A 20648-nucleotide genomic window follows, 5' to 3' on the forward strand; every position below is an offset into this window, starting at 1 on the left:
AAATAATGCTTTATTTAAACAAGCTTTGTAGGAAACCCATTACAACTGCAAACTATGGTGCAGTTTATTCAGAACAATTAAGAAAATACTTCGCCAAAACAAATGCCAATGCTGCTGCTTTTTTCCCCTGTGTTGGACGGCCACCAACTATTTCAGCTTCTACACCATTTTTCAAAAAACAAAAATAGTATTTACACCGCGTATAGCAGCCTGGGCGACAAATGGCACATGCCGTTTTCATACAAAGCTTCTCGGAAAAGAAAAAAAAAAAAAAAAAGTGAAAGACTTCTGGTAGGGGAAGAAGAATGAAATAAACAGAAATGGAATATAAAAGTGCAATATATTTCAATTGTCATTATTTTTGAAAGACATACACCAGTTCAAGTATTCTGAGAGGAAAAAAAATAAACAATTTAAAACAATGGGGCACTGAGCCCAGCAGACAGCATCAACCTCCTGATTGGTGTCAGAGCTGATGAATGTATCAGCCTTTACACACTTTCAAAAAGTGGGACTTCACCTATGAAGAAGAGCAGTACACCATCTAATAGACCTCCACTTAAAGAAGAGGGGACAAATGATTAATTCTGGGGACCTTTAATACTGTGTGATCCTTCGAATCGTAGATCAGATTTTGAGCGCCTGGTTCATTGCAAACCCAATAGGAAGGATTCAGATCTCAGGCAGTGGCTGGGGTGAGGCAGGGCAAGGCAAGAGCAGCAGTTTCGGATGCATTTGTGTCCATGGGCTCTGTGTTTCTCTCAGTTTGTGGCAAGGATGTGTTGGCATCCTGTTCAGAGGATCCTGTTAAGAAAAAAGAAAAAAAAAAATCATGCTTATTCTGCCAGATTTGTCTTGGTTGTCAAGCTTTAGTAGTGACGCATACTAACCAGATTGTTCCCCAATGATGACGCAATCATCGTCTTCATCATCCTCGGTGTCTGCCTGGAAGCCATCAGTCTCCATGGCCTCAGTCTAAAGAATGAATCAAAGAGTTAGACATAGGTAGATACTTTAAAAAGTCTAAAAAAAACAAAACAAAAAAAAAAACAATCTGCACCTGTTCGGAGTCACCACATTTCTTCATATACTTTGTAATGGAGTGGCTGCTGGCACTTTTCCTCTTGTTGGAGGGTGTGGTGGAAGTGGACGAGGTGGGTGAGCTGCCCTGTGAGCCGGCGGGCTCGTCGCGGGTGATCTGAGCCCCGGAGGTGAGGTAGGTCCACTGGCAGGGAACGGGCAAGGCCTCCTGAGAATGACGGGTCAGAACTTCCGCATGCACGTACCAGCAGCATCGTCTGTAAGTGGAGCGCTTTTCGTACACGGCGTTCTCTTTTATGATACGCCTGATGTGGATCCTATTGTCAAACAAAAATCAATATCCTTGAGTTTTGTGTAGCTTAATTTAAGTAACTTCATAACATGCTGACACAAGAGCAAAAACACTCCCCCAGAGTGCAACAGGAAGTTATTCTCAATGACAATGTTTCCAGGCATTAATCAGATGAGTCATCCAGTTTACACAGAATAAAACAAAAACGACACATTTTAGCACTTATGGTTCTATCATGCTGAAGTCAATAGCCAATATGCGTTTTTTGAACGGTCTTTTGGGCAAATGCCTGAAATAAGGTCTGTGCTTTACAAAAGCTTAAGATTCTACGACAAAAAAAATATCAGTACTGCTCCACTCATGAATTCTGTAAGCCTTTACATATCTTGAAAAAGGAGGTTGCTAAAAAGTGGCTAAATAGGACAACTGAGGCTGTGTCATTGACTGCCAAAGAACTCACCACTCACTGTCTTATTTGTGTTCATAATCATGCACTTGCAAACTATTTCAAAGATTTTAAAGAACCATTGACAATTTAAACTATTGACTGTTTAAGCTTAATGATGATGTTGAAATGTGGTGTAAGTTCTACATAGCCTAACTTTAGCTTTTTCTTCTGGCGTTTGTACTTAGGCTTCAAAAATATTAAAAGTTCTGTTCATTTGTAAAGATTTTCATGGTGAACAAAACATGTAAGGATCATAAACTTTTGTTGGTCACAGAGCCAGTTTATTTTCTGCAATAACCCAAAATTGGCTTTTTGTCAAAGGAACTAGGGTGATGCCAACTTCCTGGTTGGCCTACAAAATTATGTCAACCTAAAAGGAACTATACTAAAAATCAGCACAACACAGTTAGCTGGGTTACCTGGGTGGGACGCTGTCAATACAATTCAAAGGGCTTTCTGTGGGTGAGGATGTTTGCTGGCGACAGAACTCCAGGAACTCGTTGATTATGACCTTACTGCTGTTCACATTCCCATGAAGCAAAGGCAGCAGCTGTGACAGCACTAAAAAACACATTAACATCACTGAATAATTTAAATCACCCTCAGGAGAAACTGTAATGTGCAACTGTATTAAAGAAATGAAGGGAGTTGTTTCAATTTGGTTCAGGTATGCAACCTTTTAAAGTGGATAATAAAAATTCATGGTGTGCCCATTTTTGAGTGAATTTTCACTGGTGATTTGCATGACTTGTTGCACCTCTCATAGAATGAAAAGGCCTTTAGGCTCGGCTTTGTATTAACTGAGCTGAAAGTGGCTGTTAATACGGTGTGCGCTTCATGCAAGAGACTACTCCATTTAACAAAATATGGATGATTAGATTTGAAGAAACTGTCCAACAAATTAAGACACTAATGTTTAGAAAAGCAACTTTGACAGCAGATTAGAAAACTTTCTAACTCTCCATAAATTATAAAACAGTTAACACACTGTACTCACATTTTTCGTTCCTCTTTTGGCGTGATAGGTCCTGCTCAGGGGTGCAGGGCTCGTCTCTAGGTAAAGGCTCCAGCATACAGACAGCGTATGGCTGCAGGAGGTCCAGCGAAGGCTGTTCCCCCTCCCACAGGCAGCCTCGCACAACCGCCTCCAACACCTTCACCTTCCCTTTAGACATCAGCTCATTCTCCCATTCACGAGCCTTCATCCTCTGACGCACCTTTTGCTTCTCTGTATCTCCACCCTCCTGCAAGAGCAGACTGTTAGTGTCATGACGTGACTGAATGAGGCGATAGAAGAAGCGTGACATTCCACGTACCTCGTCTTCAAGTGCTCCTTCCCCTTCTGAGAGATAACCATGGGGCACAAAGAATCCATCATCATCATCATCGTCATCTCCTCCTTCATCGTCATCATCCTAGAGAGAACAGCAAGATTAAAGTCATCACCATTTTTCATCACTAATTTGTCACTACCAGCCCATTTTTGGTGTGAATTTTCATTGGTGATTTGTATGGCCTCTTTAGTGGCTAAACTGTTAGTACAGAAATTTAACAGTGACATTGTATCCTCACCCCCTCACTGTGTGACAGAGACTCTCCCGGCTCCTCCTCCTCCCACTCTTCATCACTGTCCACCTCATAATCCAGCAGCTCCTGATAAACCAAAAAAATCTCTTCAAATTAACAACACTTCAGATTACTATGGAAGCCTATTTCCTCCACATAAGAAAAAAAAACTAATAATAATAATAATAAAAAAAAAACTAAATACTTCGGTAAATATGTTACACCAAGTCATAATTGATATAAAAAGTTAAAATTAACATACCAATTAATCAGAAGCTGAAAATTAAATAAAGTTGAAAAAGTAAAATATTCACAATTATGACAAAAAAAGCATAATTATGAGATGCGTCAAGACGAGAAGACTTTTTTTGTGTCAAATTTCAAGTGCATAAGAGGCAGTTGGGGATACAGTAGCGTTGTTGAAATTAATTCTCTATGATGCATCGTGATGTGGATGATTCTGTATCGATGCAGTAACAGACCATAATCGATTATAGCCGACTTGTTTTTCTCTGAAGCCATTTGTTGCATACGCGCTTGTCTCGCTAGCATAAAATGGCGAAACACAAAAGCAAGTAGTAAAAAATGCACCTATTTTAACATTTACAGAGTGTAAGCGAGCATGTGTGTGTGCACATGAGAGTTATTCTAACTTAAAGGAACACTCCACTTTTTTTGAAAATAGGCTCATTTTCCAACTCCCCTAGAGTTAAACAGTTGAGTTTTACCGTTTTCAAATCCATTCAGCCGATCTCCGGTTCTGGCGGTACCACTTTTAGCATAGCTTAGCATAGTTCATTGAATCTGATTAGACCGTTAGCATCGCACTTAAAAATGACCAAAGAGTTTTGATATTTTTCCTATTTAAAACTTGACTCTTCTGTAGTTAAATCGTGTACTAAGACCGACGGAAAATAAAAAGTTGCGATTTTCTAGGCCTATATGGCTAGGAACTATACTTTCATTCAGGCATAATAATCAAGGAACTTTGCTGCCGTTTCATGGCTGCAGCAGTGCAATGATATTACGCAGCGCCCGTGAGCCCCTGCTTGCACAGGGAACGTGCCTTGTAACCATGGAGACGTATGTGAGAGACGCTGCGTAATATCATTGCGCCTGCTGCAGCCATGGAACGGCAGAAAAGTTCCTTGATTATTACGCCTGAATGAGAGTATAGTTCCTAGCCATATCAGCCTAGAAAAATCGCAACTTTTCATTTTCTGTCGGCCTTAGTACACGATTTAACTACAGAAGAGTCAAGTTTTAAATTGGAAAAATATCAAAACTCTTTGGTCATTTTTAAGCGCGATGCTAACGGTCTAATCAGATTCGATAAACTATGCTAAGCTATGCTAAAAGTGGTACCGTCAGAACCGGAGATCGGCTGAATGGATTCGAAAACGGTAAAACTCAACTGTTTAACTCTAGGGGAGTTGGAAAATGAGCCTATTTTCAAAAAAAGTGGAGTCTTCCTTTAATTACAACACTAGACAGTTTCATGCACTTTTAGGGTTTACTAATGTTTATTAGTTCTAAATGCTCCTGTCGTCTGCTGTGTTCGAACTTTAAGGATTAGTTCACTTCAGAATTAAAAATTTCCTGATAATTTACTCACCCCCTTGTCATTCAAGATGTCTTCAGTTGAAAAGAAATTAAGTTTTTGAGGAAAACATTCCAGGACTTCAATGGTGTCCAAACTGCAGCTTCACACGTGACGTAGGCAGAAGTATGAATCCAGTGTTTACAAAGCGAAGGTGCAAAGACTAAGCAAAACAGCTTTTTTTTTTTTTAGAAAATGACAGATCATTTTGCTAGATTACACCCTTCGTGTAGAGCCATTTGAAGATGCAATTTGGACCTTCAAACTGTTGGTAACCAGTGAAATCCACTATATGGAGAATAATCCTGGAATTTTTCCTCAAAAACCATAATTTCTTTTCAACTGAAGAAAGACAGACACGAATATCTTGGATGACATGGGGGTGAGTAAATTATCAGGAAATTTCAATTCTGAAGTGAACTAATCCTTTAAGTTTTATTTGACTACATTCAGGAAGTGTACCTTCTTGGAGCAAATAAGATAAAATGGGAGTTCATATAGGCTATCTGACTGCTTGTATTCATTGACAAAAACAGGCATGTGCAATTTTATTGCAACGTGTTGTGATATTGAATCGAATTGTTGACAATTGTAATCAAATGGAATTGTGAGATCAGTGTCAATTCACACCCCTAGCATACAGCCACATCTCTCAACGGTGCAACAACAAAATATCCTCCAGAGTTAATGGTTCCACCAACTCAAAGTTTATTTCCGAATTGCTTAAAATCAGTGGAAGCAGGGAGATGAACCCTCAGGCCCTTGACAGCGACTTCTTTGCATGCTGAAAAACTGCCAAGCCATTGTTCTGCTTGGATCTAATCCAAACTTCTAACCAAACAAGCAGCCAAATATAGCCACATATCGTATCCATTCATGGAGAACTTTCATGAAGAAATTAAATTTCTCTTGATATTTTTTAGATATGACCTCTTTAAAGCAGCATTAAAACAGCATACATTTATTTACATAGGAATCACAAACAGTACTGCTGCCATGACAACCATGAAGATTAAGGTGGCTCAAATGCAGCATTTGATTGACACATTCTTGTGCTTTTACCTTGTCCAGTCTCAGTGGGCAGCGTGGCGAGATGTGAGTGCTTTTTTTGCACCAGGTCCCCCAGTAAGCTGGACGATAGTTATCATGGAACTGCAGGAGTTTCATGCGGCCATAACGGTGGCGGTCAGGGACTCCATCTGCCTTTTGGCTTTCAGTTATGACCACACAATCCCTAATAACAGAGAACATGAAGGAACAAACAAAGCAAACAAAGAATAAGCCTTTCATATCACTAACAAAAACACCAGCTGAGGTTCTGCACGTTTACATGATGAGTACATAAGTATGTCGGCAGCGGCTCAAAGTGGCTTTACCTTACTGCACTGTGACTAGGCCTGGTTGGACCTGATGTGCGAGGTTTGTGCTTTGTCCAGTCCTTTAGTCCATTTAGAGTGCAGTCCGGTTGAGCAAGATAATGGTCCAGCTCCTCTAAAACTGCGTCTTCACATTGTACTCGAGTTAGTGGTGCCAGAGACATGTGCGCTTTAATCTCAAAAGGAGCAAATTTCCCACAGGCAGATGCCAGAGTCTGAAACACACAACAAAACTCAGCAAACATATCTGGAGATTAAAACACACTGGGAAAGATTTTTCAATTTAGTATATTTGTTTTTGCTCGTTTTGTGTGTGCATCCTTTATAGGGCTGACCGATATATCGCATGCGATTGTCACGCGCATTTCGTCAGTAAAAGCCGGTTCCCTGATTGCCGCTAAATCACCATCACCTGCTTTCAAATGGAGCGGCATTTAATAGACAGAGCCGTAGTTCACTGACAAGCTATGCAATATCGCGTTCATTATCGAAGGCGATTCATCTGCGATATGAACGTGATATTGCGTGGCTTGTCAGTGATCTACGGTTCTGTCTATTAAATGCCGCTCCATTTGAAAGCAGGTGATGGCGATTTAGCGGTAATCAGGGAACCGGCTTTACTGACGAAATGCATGTGACAATCGCATGCAATGTATCGCCCAGCCCTAATCCTTTACATGCCCAACAAGGCCTCATTCTCAAAATATCTTGTGTAGCATTTGTAAATGTTTTACACTAGTAGTTTGGCACAAGAGGTATTTATTCTACACTGAATAATGTGACTCTTACCTTTGGTGCCAACTGGGTCTTGGGCTTCTGTAGAAACCGTGTAATCTCAGCCTTCTCAGCTTTGATTCGCTGAAGAGAGGCACAAACACAATGAGTACAATTTCAATAAATCAGCAATAAAGAAAACCTTAGATAAAAACACTCACTTCTTTTTCTTCCTTCAACCGTTTTTCCTCCTCTTTCTTCCTTTTCTCTTCCAGTCTGGCCCTAAATGGATTGACACCAGTTTAATACTCATAGAAAACACCAGCACAACTACTATTGTGGTTCTGTACTGAGTCACTCACTCAATTTTCATTTGCCGCTGCTCTTCTTTAGCTCTTAGTTTCTCAGCCTTTTCTTTCTCCTCCCTCTCCTTTTTCTCCCGCCGCTCCTTTTCGTCTTTCTCCTTTTTCTCTTTCTTCTCTCTCTCTTTCTCTTCCTTTAGCTTGCGGGCCTCCTCTTTCTTCCTCTCCTTGGCAGCTTTAGCCTCCTGTTTCTGGCGCTCTTTCTCGTCCCTCTGTCGCTGCTTCTCCTCCTGCTCTTGGACACTCTGAGGGACAATAAGACAGTAAAGGGCTTTTCAAACAGAGTGCAAAATTTTAAAAGGAAACAATTAATCCTTCTTGAACCCTTAACAGACTGCAAACAATCACATTGAGATACTTTTTTTTTTTTTTGCTTTTGGGGTAGAAAAAAAAAAAAACATACCAAGATATCAGCTTTGGGTTTATGTACCCATGACCTGCATTCCAGAGAGACGTCAAGCTGTTGACATTGTTAGTTGCCAAGTACAAAAAAAAGAGCCATAGTGACAAAAAGAAAGTGTTTATATATTATTTCATCACCATATTTATGACAATAGGTGTAATATTTAATAACTTATTTTAATGTTATATTCCTACACACAACTCAAAACCAATTTTAATGAGCATGTCTGTAACGTTCACAAAGACTGTATTTATTTGACCAAAATACAGTGAAAATGTAATTTAATTGAACCGTTTTGGATTTACTTGAATTCATCTTAACTTATTTCTGTGATGGCAAAACTGTATATCCAGTAACATTGCTCAGGGTTTTTTCTACATTGAAAATATTTTGGTGGCCACCAAAATGAATCCTTGTCCTGCCAAAGATTTATTTGATCCTTAATGTGACGATAGCTGAATTTCTGCAGTGCGGGTACCCACTGATAACCAGCTGATTTAAACGCTTGCATGAGTGTTTGTGCTCTGTGAAGAGCATCAAAGGTTTCTTTTTATGTGTTTTTGCAGCGTTGAGATTTGTAGCCAATTACAGACATGTTTGTTGAGCGTTTAAACAATGGCTAATCAGATGTGTAAAGGATGATTTATACTTCTGCGTAGCAACGTCATAGGCTGTGTGTAGCACACGTAGCCTGACGTGCACCCTTCCAAAAAATGTAGCAACACGTCAATTCTACACGGACCACAAGCGCTGTGATTGGTCTGCTAGAACCTCTCCATGAATATGTAATTGCACATCTGCCCCCACCAATTACCTTTTTAGACATTGTTAGTCCAGTCTTTAGTGTCACACAGTGCTTGAAGTGGGCCGGCACCAGATTAAGGCCCTGTCCACAAGAACACGGGTATTTTCAAAACCGCAGCTTTTTCTGTGCGGTTTGGCAGTTCGTCCACATGTAAATGCTGTATCCGGTTCTCCCATTATATTGCGGAACAGGGGCGTCAGAATGTAATACTACGCAGGTCACTGCTTATGACATTAGGGCTGGGCGATATATCGAATGCTTTTTTCACGCGCATTTCGTCAGTAAAGCCGGTTCCCTGATTACCGCTAAATCGCCATCACCTGCTTTCAAATGAAGCGGCATTTAATAGACAGAGCCGTAGATCACTGATAAGCCACACAATATAGTGTTCAATATCGACGGCGATTCATATCGATATTGCGTGGCTTATCAGTGATCTACGGCTCTGTCTATTAAATGCCGCTTCATTTGAAAGCAGGTGATGGCGATTTAGCGGTAATCAGGGAACTGGCTTTACTGACGAAATGCGCGTGACAAAAGCATTCGATATTTCGCCCAGCCCTATATGACATTTTTTTTTTTTTTTACTTTGAATGAATGTGTCTCATTGTATCATTCTGGTTTATGGAATTAATAATAATAATAATAATAATAATACAATTCTAAGCAAAATGACAATGTTAGCCTGCCGGAAGCAGTAATAAACTTTTCTCCAGGCTTCTGATTGGCCAACATGACTTTTGAGAGTGCTTCATTGCGCGTTTTTGCGTTTTCATGTGAACGGAGATTTTTTAAAACCGTGCTTGTGTGGACACGATTTTTTTTTTTTTTAAACGGAAAAACGTTTATAAAAATACCCGTGTATGTGAGGACTAGGCCTAACATTACAATAAAAATGCGGGTTTCTAAATGTTGTAAAATTTTACCTTAAGTGATCGTCTCTTTGTTTTACTGGCTGCATTTATCCGTGATGTCTGCATAAAAAGAAAAGAAAAAGAGATAGATCAATAGGTTGAAATTTCAGCAAAAAAGGACATTGAACCAAAAATAAAAATTGAGTAATGTCTACTCACAGAGGCAGGGGTGGTAGGAGCACTCTTGCTGGGCTCTGGTGAGCTCTCTATGACTGAGAGGGAGCTGGTGGATCCAGTTGACAACACAGACTCATTCTCGGGACTGGCTTCAGTCTCCTGCTGCTCCTCTTCCTCAGTCTCAGACTCCTGAGTTATGTCCAGTAGTGGGAGGGCATCTTCATCCTCTTCCTCATCCTTTTCCAGCTCTTTCTCTGTCAGTGGTGTGGTTGGTTCTGTAGATTTTGTGGTATCTTCTGCGGTTTTTGTCGTTTCTTCACTAAGGGGGCAGGTGGCAGCAACCGGAGGTGCAGGCTGTTCTTTAACAGCATCATTTGAGTCTTCGGTGAGGTCGATAGTGGCTTCAGGGCCAGAGAGGACTGAGGAACGCTTCCGTCGGCTCATGAAGCAATCGAGCGGACCGCGACCATTTACCAGAGCCGGGCCATGCTGCAGCGGGATGGAGGAGCTGTCCATATCATTTTCTCCATCAGATGCACTTGGCTCAGAACATTTTGGGGCAACTGGACATTTGGTTCTTTTGGGTTCACTGCATTCCTTGGGTTCTGGGTTGAGCCTTTTGAAAGGTAGACGTGCTGTAGGGAAGTAACATTGTTAGTTAAGGCTGGAATACACTACATGACTTAAAATACCTAGCTGTGAGCGCTTGAGAGCGCTTCGGCAGTACAGAATATCTGCAGAAGTGTTACTATTATCTCATTTTACAGTTGTTTTAAATTACTTTGTTCCATTATCATGCTTGTTGTTGTCATCTGTTGACATTATACAAGCAAGATGTGGCAGTTGGTCCGCGTGGCATTTGTCCCGCCCCTCCTCCACTGTGATTGGATGGGTGGGTAAAAAGTGTCAGTGATGAGCACTGCGTTTTACCCAAAGTTTAACATTCTTCAACTCTTAGCGACCAGTACAAAAAGGGCAAGTGCTCAGTGTGAAATAAGATGCTCAGCGCCTCGTTACGCTACTGGCATTTTAAAAATGTGGCGCTCCCATTGAAAACAAATTTGAAAATTATGCTAGTATCTATAAAAAAAAATAATAATAATAAAAAAAAAAAACCCGCTTTGGTGGACACAGCATAAGACGTTCCAGCACAACAAAGTCAAAGATATGGCTCGTTACTAGCAGATGCATGAAAAATGAAAACGTGTTCGAAATCAGCTCAAAATATCAAACATGTTGACATCCTTTGACTAGACAGACTCATAGTCTGAAGTTATATTTATAATACTTTTTTTTTTTTTTAAACACTTTCCATGAACAGCCCAAAATCTGCAGACTGGCTATGACTTGTCAACTTTCTTCTATTTCTCCAGACTGTAAATCAGGGCAAAAGTCATGTAGAGTATTTCAGCATTTACGTGATTCAGAAACAAAAGAATGGAGTGTCCATCTTACAATCAGAAAAAATAAAATAAAAATTTTTTTAATGCAATTTGTTAAAAGCTATTGATTTATCTTAGGTTTAAAGACTACATAGTTTCATAACATATCCTATTTTATATTATGGATAACTATATGCTCTACCATTTTATCTTCCAACAGTTAAGTAAAACCACCATGAGAAAAGAAGAAAACACTTTCTAGAAGCACTTAAATTCCTTCATTTGTCCTCAGAAGTGGAAAATTCCTAGTCCCCAGTAGGAACTTTTAACTGGAAAGCCCCCTCAAGTCGGAGTTGTGACTGGGAAACATGGGGGAAGCACAACAACCCCGACTTCAAAATTTAATTTGTCCGCTCAGTGCAAAAACTGTGGCAAAGCACGGTCAACTCTGATGTGATGTCAGGTAAATGGAACACAGCATTAGTTTTGATGCGTTTTTAAAAGTTAGAAATCAAAGGATTAGTCCATTTTTAAATAAAATTTCCTGATAATTTACTCACCCCCATTTCATCCAAGATGTTCATGTCTTTCTTACATCAGTCAAAAAGAAATTAAGGTTTTTGATGAAAACATTCCAGGATTATTCTCCTTATCGAAATGATCGGTCATTTTCGGAAAAAAAAAAAACAAAAAAAAAACAACTGTATATGCTTTATAAACAAATGATTGCCTTGCAAGTGCTTCCGCTTTCCGCATTCTTCAAAATGCTTACGCTGTATGTCCTACGCCTTTCCCCATTCTACTTACGGAATGAACGCGGTACCAGTTTAGTTTTTTCCGTAAGTAGAATAGGGAAGGTGTAGGACATACGGGGTAAGCGTTTTGAAGAATGCGGAAAGTGGAAGCACAGAGATAATTTGTGTTTATAAAGCATATGTAGACTTGGGTAAAGTTGGTTTTATATTCGCACATTCGGACATCCGTATTCAATAGCCTTGTTAATCACACTACATTGGACATTCAGCAGACATTAAATATGCCATTAAAACAATACTTGCCTATTTTGATCGACTGTGAAAAATGTTGTAAGTTGACAATGGTTGGTTGTCAATATGTCGCTGCTTAAAATTCGCAAACGTTAATTTATTGCACATTTATTGGAAAGTTTATCAGAAGTCCAAATGTGCGAATATAAAACAAACTTTACCCAAGTCATATGTAGTTGTATTTTTTTTCAAAAATGGCAGATTGTTTGGCTAGATAAGACCCTTATTCCTCGTCTGGTATCATTTAAAGCCCTTTGAAGCTGCACGAAAACTGTAATTTTGACCTTCAACCATCTGGAGGTCGTTGAAGTCCACTATAAAGAGAATAATCCTGGAATGTTTTCTTCAAAAACCTTCATTTCTTTTCGACTGAAGAAAGAAAGACATGAACAACTTGGATGACATGGGGGGTGAGTAAATTATTAGGAAAATTGTATTTCAGGAAAACAGTATCAATTCATGTCAGTAAATAATACAATAAGCTCTCAAGTTCCCCAAAATAAATAATCTAATAGATTGGGTCCTCAAAGTATTACTAAACCTTATAGTATTCTGCTGTTGACCAGAAACATCAACACATTGGTTGTTTACCTTGAACAAGCTTCTTGCTGGTATTAGCTTTGCCCACACAATCCATGCCTGAAATATAAAGAATATGTTAAGGTCAAATTCTCCATCAGAAATAATTACCATATGCAAGCTATAACAAATTACATCAATCTGACGTGAAATTTGACATGTTGCTATTATCAATAATTGAGGCAAAAACAACAACACTCGTTGTCAAAACACGTCTCGTCATAACAAAGGTGATGGCTAAAGTTAGGTCTGCATGCTAACTAACAGTTACTAAAATTGACAGTCGCAGCCGAGCCCGATGAAGTTAATTTCGATGATAAATAGTAACTTTAATCTTTTATATGCAAAAAAAGTCCTCTCATAAAACGCAGAGCGTTTTCAGACTTTCAAAGAAACGACATTCACGTACTACACGTAAAATGTTTATTTTTGATCTCCCGCCTTTCAGTGAATGATGGTTTGTAGGCCAGTTTGGCTAACGTTACTGAACCTGTGAATACGGAGCCATTAAGTTCACCCATTAGCACAAGACTGAGGAACAAAGAACTGGATTGAACTGAAAACAACATATATGGGGCGTACTTCGACACACCGCCACGAATACTGGAAAAAAATAAACATTATAAGCGAGGAAAGTCACATTTTGTGTGTAGAAAACTAGATTGTCAATAACAAATCTGAGCAAATAGCTCACCTGCTAACATGCTAATTAAGATCATAAAACCCTCGACAACCCCAAATACTACATGGAAAAGTCATTAAATTATTGTTAAATTGTTTTTCAGACAAACTGAGCTAAACAAAAAATTGTTTCAGAACTAATAAGTGGTGTGTTTTCACACTTTTCTGCATTTAGCCACCTATGCGACCTCCCTGCCTTTATTTACCCCACTATTCACAGACTCTAATAGTGCTTTAAACCAGTTTTATTTCACATTAAACATCAAACCTCTGCGTGGAGTGGAGGCTAAAGGCTCTTCAGCCGCGAGCATCACGACCACCATCCGCGCGCCTTTCAGCTCCGTGCGCTCGCGCTGTCCTCTCACTGGAAACGTTAAACGGAAACGGGGAGCGCTTTTCTGGACTCCGTGCACAGCTTCTTAGGGCTAGTCATCGACTCCACGTCTTTTAAAGTTGCAGCATTAACGTGTCAACTGCAAATTCGATGAGTTTCTGTAACTTTTAGAGTTGTAGATTCAGTTTTTTCGTGTGTAATCCTGGTCCAGTCGTTCCCGTCTCATCCCCGGCTAGACTCCCTCGCGCTCCCCGCTCAGAATTGGCGGGAGCCTGTTGCTGGGATGGATCGCAGGCTGTGATTGGCCAGCGGCGTATAACGTCAGATCAACGCAGAGTCACGTTATTGGCTGTCACGTCTGGTACCGCCTCTCCACACGCACCAAGGGCTGTGATTTGAAGGTGAGCGTGATTCTCTAGTAGGATTGGTCAAATGAAAATAACAAGTCACAAAGTTATTCCGTGGAACTCACAGCTTTGGCTAGGGTTTTTGTTTAGTGAAATACGCTTTCAATTTAAGAATTGAAGTGGGTTTTTTTGTTTTGTTTTTTTATAAATAAAACTGTTGAGATGTAATGATTCCGTGTTTTTGAAGGGGCTTGACATGTTTAAAGATTGATATTTGAACAGCTACGCACAAACGTCAGAAATTCCGCAAAAGATCTTGAGATAAAATTCCAAAGTACGAAAATATGTTCAAGTTTCTAACAAAAACAACAGAAAGGTGTCATATGTTTTTCATTGCAACAAGGCAGGGAAACTGGTAAATATTCTAGTCACAAGCGCCGAGACCACACCTTTGATCATCTTGTGATGGGGCTTGTAGTCTTCAAGAGTTACAACTTCCGTCCGCTACGTGCAAAACAGGCCGCGTTTAGAACTACATTTCCCAGAACGGTTCCAGTCCGCCACGTGATCGCCAGGATTCGCAGACTGCAGACGGACGCATCCCCATCAAACTATTTAACGGTATCGTCAGGAATGTAAGTCTGAGGTTTTATTGTATTATGAAAGCAACTTTTTTAAGCACACGAAATGCCATTTCTGTTTTGCGTAGATGTGGTATAGTTTGACAGTTGATTTTCCACTGCAGTTGTGCTGAACAGTGCATGGTTAGCTGCTGGCCTGTACTATGTTTTCCAATATAGGTAATGCTGTAAAATACCGTGAATTATTATAAACAACAACGCATATTTAATACAAAGTAAACAAACCCTACATCTGTTATGATCTTATGTGGCGTGTACAACAAAGAGTTATTTATATCATTTTGCTTAATGTACTCAAGTTTTGTAATCAGAATTAATGGCTGATTATTATATCCTAAACTATTTTTAAAAAATGTTTTTCATGTTTTTAAGATATCTGTGTTTCTTTTAGCACTGAAAACATCAGTATATCAGGTCAGAGAGGGAAAAGTTCATTAGCACCAGAAACATCAACATTTTCCACCTTTTTCTCAAAATTGAGAAATGACAGGTAGGTCAGGTTTGGTTGGTATATAAAAACTATAAATGTCACTGTTTTTATCCAATTTTTGGACCCTAGTTATTGCTGTGGTTAAAAATGAATAACTTCCCATTTTGCCTTACAGATCGAACGAACAACTTCCCTCCTCTGCCGAAGTTTCTTCGCATAAAGCCATGTTTTTACCAGAATGTGGATGAGGAAATTCCGCAACCCCACCGCCAGCTTGTGCGTCGTGTTTACAATCTTTGGATGTGTGAGTAAACTTAACTGGGAATAGTTGGGTTTCAGAAGTCCCTAAGTTTGACTGAAGCAATATGTATGATTTTTGCAGTAAAATATCCAAAAACCACTAGGCCAGTGTTATATATTTTGTTCACTTGGGTACTTACAATATCCCAAATGTTTCCAACTATTTGTAAAGAGTTTTTAATTTTTAAAAGAATTTTAATCAAGGCACCGGGATGTGTGAGGAGTTGCCTGTCAATTGCATCATACCCGCGTTACCCTCTGTTTTATTTTGCAAAAACGTGAACGTGATTTCTTCCCGAGTCCTATCCTGATTGTTTCCACCGGCCATTGAGATGGAGACCACATGCCGTCATCAAGCTACGCCTTTGTTTTGAATATGCCTCTAGCGGACAGAATTAATCTGATGACTGGTATTCTGTTTTTTCAGTATACTCTATCACACTATGTGTTAATGTGGTGGCCTGCATAGCCTGGTGGGCCGGAGGTGGTGGAGCGATCAACTTTGGCTTTTCGCTCCTTTGGCTGCTGATTTTCAGCCCATGCAGCTATACCTGCTGGTTCAGGCCGCTCTATAAAGCATTCAGGCAAGGAAACTCTTTTCAGGAAAGACACATTTGCTGAGTTTGATTTTTCACTTCGATTGAACTGTTGTTGTTTTTTTGTCTTTTCAGGGCTGATAGTTCCTTCAACTTCATGGCCTTCTTCTTCATTTTCTTCCTGCAATGTATTCTCGCCTTCTTCCAGAGTCTTGGAATATCAGGTTGGGGTGCATGGTGAGTAACAATGAATTGTTAGGATATTCAGTATTTAATATGAGTTCAATTCACATAATTTGTGGCTTAATTACCAATTAAAACGACAACAAATACTAATAGATTACATCCCATAAGTTAAAAATCTTCAGTTTCATGATGACATAACAGTTTAAAAGAATTAATGCAGGTGCTTTAAAAAAAGTAATTTTGGCCTTTCAACCCTTTAGACACTTGCACCATTCACACTACTGTTCAGAAGTTTTTTGTTTGTTTGTTTTTTAATTAATACCTTTAAGTTTTAAGTGAAATGCGAAGGTAACCACACTCGGAATTTGTCCTCTGCATTTAAAGGGTTAGTTCAGCCAAAAATGAAAATTCTGTCATTAATGACTCACCCTCATGTCGTTCTAAACCCGTAAGTCCTCCATTCATCTTCTGAACACAGTTTAAGATATTTTAGATTTAGTCCGAGAGCTTTCTGTCCCTCCATTGAAAATGTATGTACGGTATACTGTCCATGTCCAGAAAGGTAATAAATACATCATCAAAGTAGTCCATATGACATCAGTGGGTCAGTTAGAGTTTGTTGAAGCATCGAAAATACATTTTGGTCCAAAAATAACAAAAACTACGACTTTATTCAGCATTGTCTTCTCTTCCGGAATCCTTTCCATTGAATCCTTTCATCTGTCGGCGTTGGTAATGCACTTTTACGTCACTGTGGTTGTTTTTGGCGATTAGGACATCCGCGACATGCACACTTACGCACCATTTAAAAAAAAATATAGCAATACCAAAATACAAACAATGTAGAATAGCTTGAATACAGCGTGTGTCTCCCTCAGACTGTAAACGAAGCTCGGGGGCACCGGATAACACGTCAGCAGCGTCACTACGGAGTCGTGAACCCGGATTGACAACAGACCCGGAAGAGAAGACAATGCTGAATAAAGTTGTAATTTTTGTTATTTTTGGACCAAAATGTATTTTCGATGCTTCAACAAACTCTAACTGACCCACTGATGTCACATGGACTACTTTGATGTTTTTATTACATTTCTGGACATGGACAGTATACCGTACATACATTTTCAATGGAGGGACAGAAAGCTCTCGGACTAAATCTAAAATATCTTAAACTGTGTTCTGAAGATGAATGGAGGTCTTACGGGTTTAGAACGACATGAGGGTGAGTCATTAATGACATAATTTTCATTTTTGGCTGAACTACCCCTTTAAATTCAGATCAAAAGTGAATCAACTCCACTACTACATAAATTTATCTACTAACCATTGAGAAACATCCAGTTTCATTCTGTAAGTTGTAACTTCTTCCCGAGTCTCTCCATCAGTGTCCGACTCCAGTTTGAACAATGTAAGGCTGAATATTGTTACTGACAATCTTCATTTTGGCTGCGTGAGATTCTCCAGCTTTGTTCTTGTTAAGCAACCAAAGCTCCACCCTCTTTTGGAGAGTGGGCCAGGAGCAGCAGTTCATTTGCATTTAAAGGGACACAAAAAAGGCTTGTTTTTGCTCACACCCAAATTGGGGCAAATTTGACAAGATATAATGATCTGTGGGGTATTTTGAGCTGAAACTTCACAGACACATTCTGGGCACTTATATTACATCTTGTAAAAGGTCCCGTTTAAAATACAGTAAAATAAAAAGGAGTTATTTTAAATTGCAATAGTTCACAAAATTACTGTTTTTAATCAAATAAATGCAGTCTTCATGAGCAGAAGAGACTTCTTTCAAAAACATTAAACAAATCTTACCGATGATAAAAAGTGGTTTGTAGTCTACTTTACCGCAACTGTGATTTATTTTTTGATAATTAATTGTGATGATAAAAACAATTATATATTATTTATTCTTAATTTTTAAAAGCGATCATTTTGTGGTAATCAACATTATTATTATTTAGCAAATGTTGTGGATTGAGCTTAACTTTATCAATAAAGTTAATCTTTGTGTGGCCATTTTAATACTTCCAATGATGTTAACTCACTATTTTTTCTCTCTTCGCAGTGGTTGGATTGCCACAGTGATTTTTTTCGGCACAAACGTAATCTCGGCTATATTCATGCTCATCTGTACTTTGCTCTTTACCGTAGTTACGGTTCTCATGGGGCTTGTCCTCATCAAGGTATGATTTGCACATACACGCAACCCTTATCTCACCATTACTTGCATAGCTGATGCACAAAAATAACTACTTCAAAGAATAAACCTTTAAATCAAAACAAAAGAGCATTGTGTCACATTAGTTTTGTCCCCTCAAAGGTCCATCGGCTATATCGTGGTGGAGGAGGCAGTTTTCAGCGGGCACAGGAAGAATGGAGCACGGGTGCATGGAAGAACCCCACTGTGAGAGAAGCTGGATTTAACGCCATCTCTGAAACCGGCCCAAGCCTGCCTCAGTATCCAGCCGCTGTGCCCAACTACCCAGAGAGCGGACCCTGGTGATACCTTTTCTGAACTACAGATGGAGCAAGAGTACCACTGTTTGTCTTAATGTTAAAGGGGCAGTTTGCAGAGGGACCTTACCCAATATTTTTGTGCCACTTCAGCCAGATCACGGACTTGTGAATGGTTATTTTGCATTTGTACAATCTTTTTTTTTTTTTATTGCGAAAAGATTGAATGTTAATCACTCCTCAAAGAATGTGTATACACATAGTTTCTTTTCTTTTGAGCTATCAAGAGTAGATCTCTTGAAAAACTTTAATGCTGATTTAAATAGAAGTGAATGATGATCGAAAATGTGTCAAACCCCTGTTCTGGGTACAAATACTGACAGAAACGCTAACCAGAAGGTTAAATGACCAACCAAAATAAGCAAACTGCTCCTTTAAAGACATCAACACATACTACTCTCAAACTGACAGCAAAATGGTGGAACATTAGTACAAAAATAGCAAAAAATGGACACTGTAATATTATATTGAATTGATTTCCATTCATCTGAGCCTTGATTTTTCATGTCATTCCATTGACTTGTCTGAGAATGAATAGTTGCGTAACAGATTTTTAAATTAGTCCATCTTTGAAAGATCATGTAAAAAGAAATTGATAGGAATGCACACACACACAAATATATATATATAATATACATATATACACACTACCGGTAAGATTTAAAAAAAAAAAAAAGCCTCTTCTGCTCACCAAGGCTTCATTTATTTGAAAGAGCAGCATTTATCTGAAATAGAAAGGTTTTGTAGCATTATCGCAACCGTTCAAAAGTTTGGGGTCAGTAAGAGTTTTCTTTTTTTTTTTTTTTTTTAATGTTGCAAAAGCTTTATATATCAGATAAATGCTTTTCTTTTGAACTTTCTATTCATCAAATAATCCTGTTTCTTGAGCAGCAAATTGGCATATTAGAATGATTTCTGAAGAACTGGAGTAATGATGCTGAAAATTCAGCTTTGCCAACACAGAAATAAACTGCATTTTAAAATATATTCAAATAGAAACCAGTCATTTTAAATTGTAAAAAAATTTCACAATATTACTGTATTTTGGATCAAATAAATGAAGCCTTGGTGAGCGGAAGAAACTTCTTTTAAAAACATTAAAAAAATCTTACCGTTCAAAAACTTTTGACAGGTAGTATGTGTGTGTAATATATTATATATATATAAATAAAAAACATAGTCACTTTACTGTTTTAGGGAAAGTGAATTTTGAGAGGGGAAAAAGCATGTCCGAGTGTTCTTTTCTAAATCATGGCAGCTTTTCTATTTACCTCAAGACATTCGTTCTTGCATCACTTCCACATCAGTGCTTTTGCAATTACAACCTTTTTACTTGGGTTAATTATTCACAGACTTTTAAGATTCACAAGCATGAATTAAATGTCTTTGTAAATGGTATGATCTGCATATGACACGCCCCTTTTATACACTGCAGCAAAGCATTGCAGATTTTTTTTTATATATATATATCTTTGACCGGAAACGTTTCCTTGCAAACACACCTTGTGCCTGCTGTCTTTCTGTTTAAAGCTTTTCACATCTTCGAAACGAAGACCGCCTTAATTCTTCATGCATATTAAGCATGTGTGAACCAATAGCTTTCGAGTTTCCCTCAAGTGCTACAACTTTAATTGGTGGATGTGGCTATATCCTGTGCTATTTTTACTACTAGCGTATAAATATGCATTTTGCATTTATTCTTTGTTTCATCTCACTGTGTTTACAGTTGTGGTTGGCTGGAGGCTAAGACACTCAATTTTAATATGTGATGTTATCTTTGGTCCCCTTTGCTCAAGATCTCCCTCCACAGAGCCACAGGAGGTTGATTTTGCAAAGTTCGACAACTGGCTTTGTGTAGCCAATGTATTTAACAATCCTGCATATGAAATGTGACTGGAATGACTCTCCAACTTCAGTTCAATAAAAACATTCCTTTTCAGACTGAAGTCGCTTTTGTTGCAGTCACTAATGCATACTTCCCTCTAAATAACAGGAGAAAGCGGTACGTGAAATGAGCAGCATGTCCGAATTCAT

The 20648-nt window shown here is 38.9% G+C and overlaps 2 protein-coding genes across 3 annotated transcripts; one reads left to right on the plus strand and one right to left on the minus strand.

Annotated features, from left to right (window-relative positions):
* Positions 1–66: 66 nt before the first annotated feature.
* chaf1a (chromatin assembly factor 1, subunit A (p150)) lies at positions 67–13898 on the minus strand. Of its 2 annotated transcripts, XM_067396223.1 has the most exons (17): positions 13595–13898; positions 12658–12705; positions 9681–10273; positions 9534–9581; positions 7803–7859; positions 7400–7644; positions 7259–7319; positions 7113–7181; positions 6324–6538; positions 6010–6181; positions 3354–3434; positions 3098–3196; positions 2779–3025; positions 2201–2342; positions 1061–1358; positions 891–975; positions 67–804 (listed from the first exon to the last, which is right to left on the minus strand). In XM_067396223.1, exons 1-17 carry the CDS (start codon positions 13647–13649, stop codon positions 680–682), a joined length of 2640 nt encoding a protein of 879 aa, XP_067252324.1. In that variant the 5' UTR covers positions 13650–13898; the 3' UTR covers positions 67–679. The 2 variants fall into 2 exon arrangements, with proteins under 2 accessions (XP_067252324.1, XP_067252325.1); XM_067396224.1 differs by lacking the exon at positions 7803–7859.
* A 385-nt stretch (positions 13899–14283) lies between these two features.
* On the plus strand, positions 14284–20600 carry scamp4 (secretory carrier membrane protein 4). The gene is made up of 7 exons (XM_067398706.1): positions 14284–14642; positions 15040–15138; positions 15254–15382; positions 15806–15962; positions 16050–16151; positions 18166–18283; positions 18421–20600. Exons 2-7 carry the CDS (start codon positions 15132–15134, stop codon positions 18601–18603), a joined length of 696 nt encoding a protein of 231 aa, XP_067254807.1. The 5' UTR covers positions 14284–14642; positions 15040–15131; the 3' UTR covers positions 18604–20600.
* The last annotated feature ends 48 nt before the right edge of the window (positions 20601–20648 follow it).

The sequence above is a fragment of the Chanodichthys erythropterus genome, chromosome 10, assembly GCF_024489055.1.
Source record: "Chanodichthys erythropterus isolate Z2021 chromosome 10, ASM2448905v1, whole genome shotgun sequence".
NCBI classification, from domain to species: Eukaryota; Metazoa; Chordata; class Actinopteri; order Cypriniformes; family Xenocyprididae; genus Chanodichthys; species Chanodichthys erythropterus.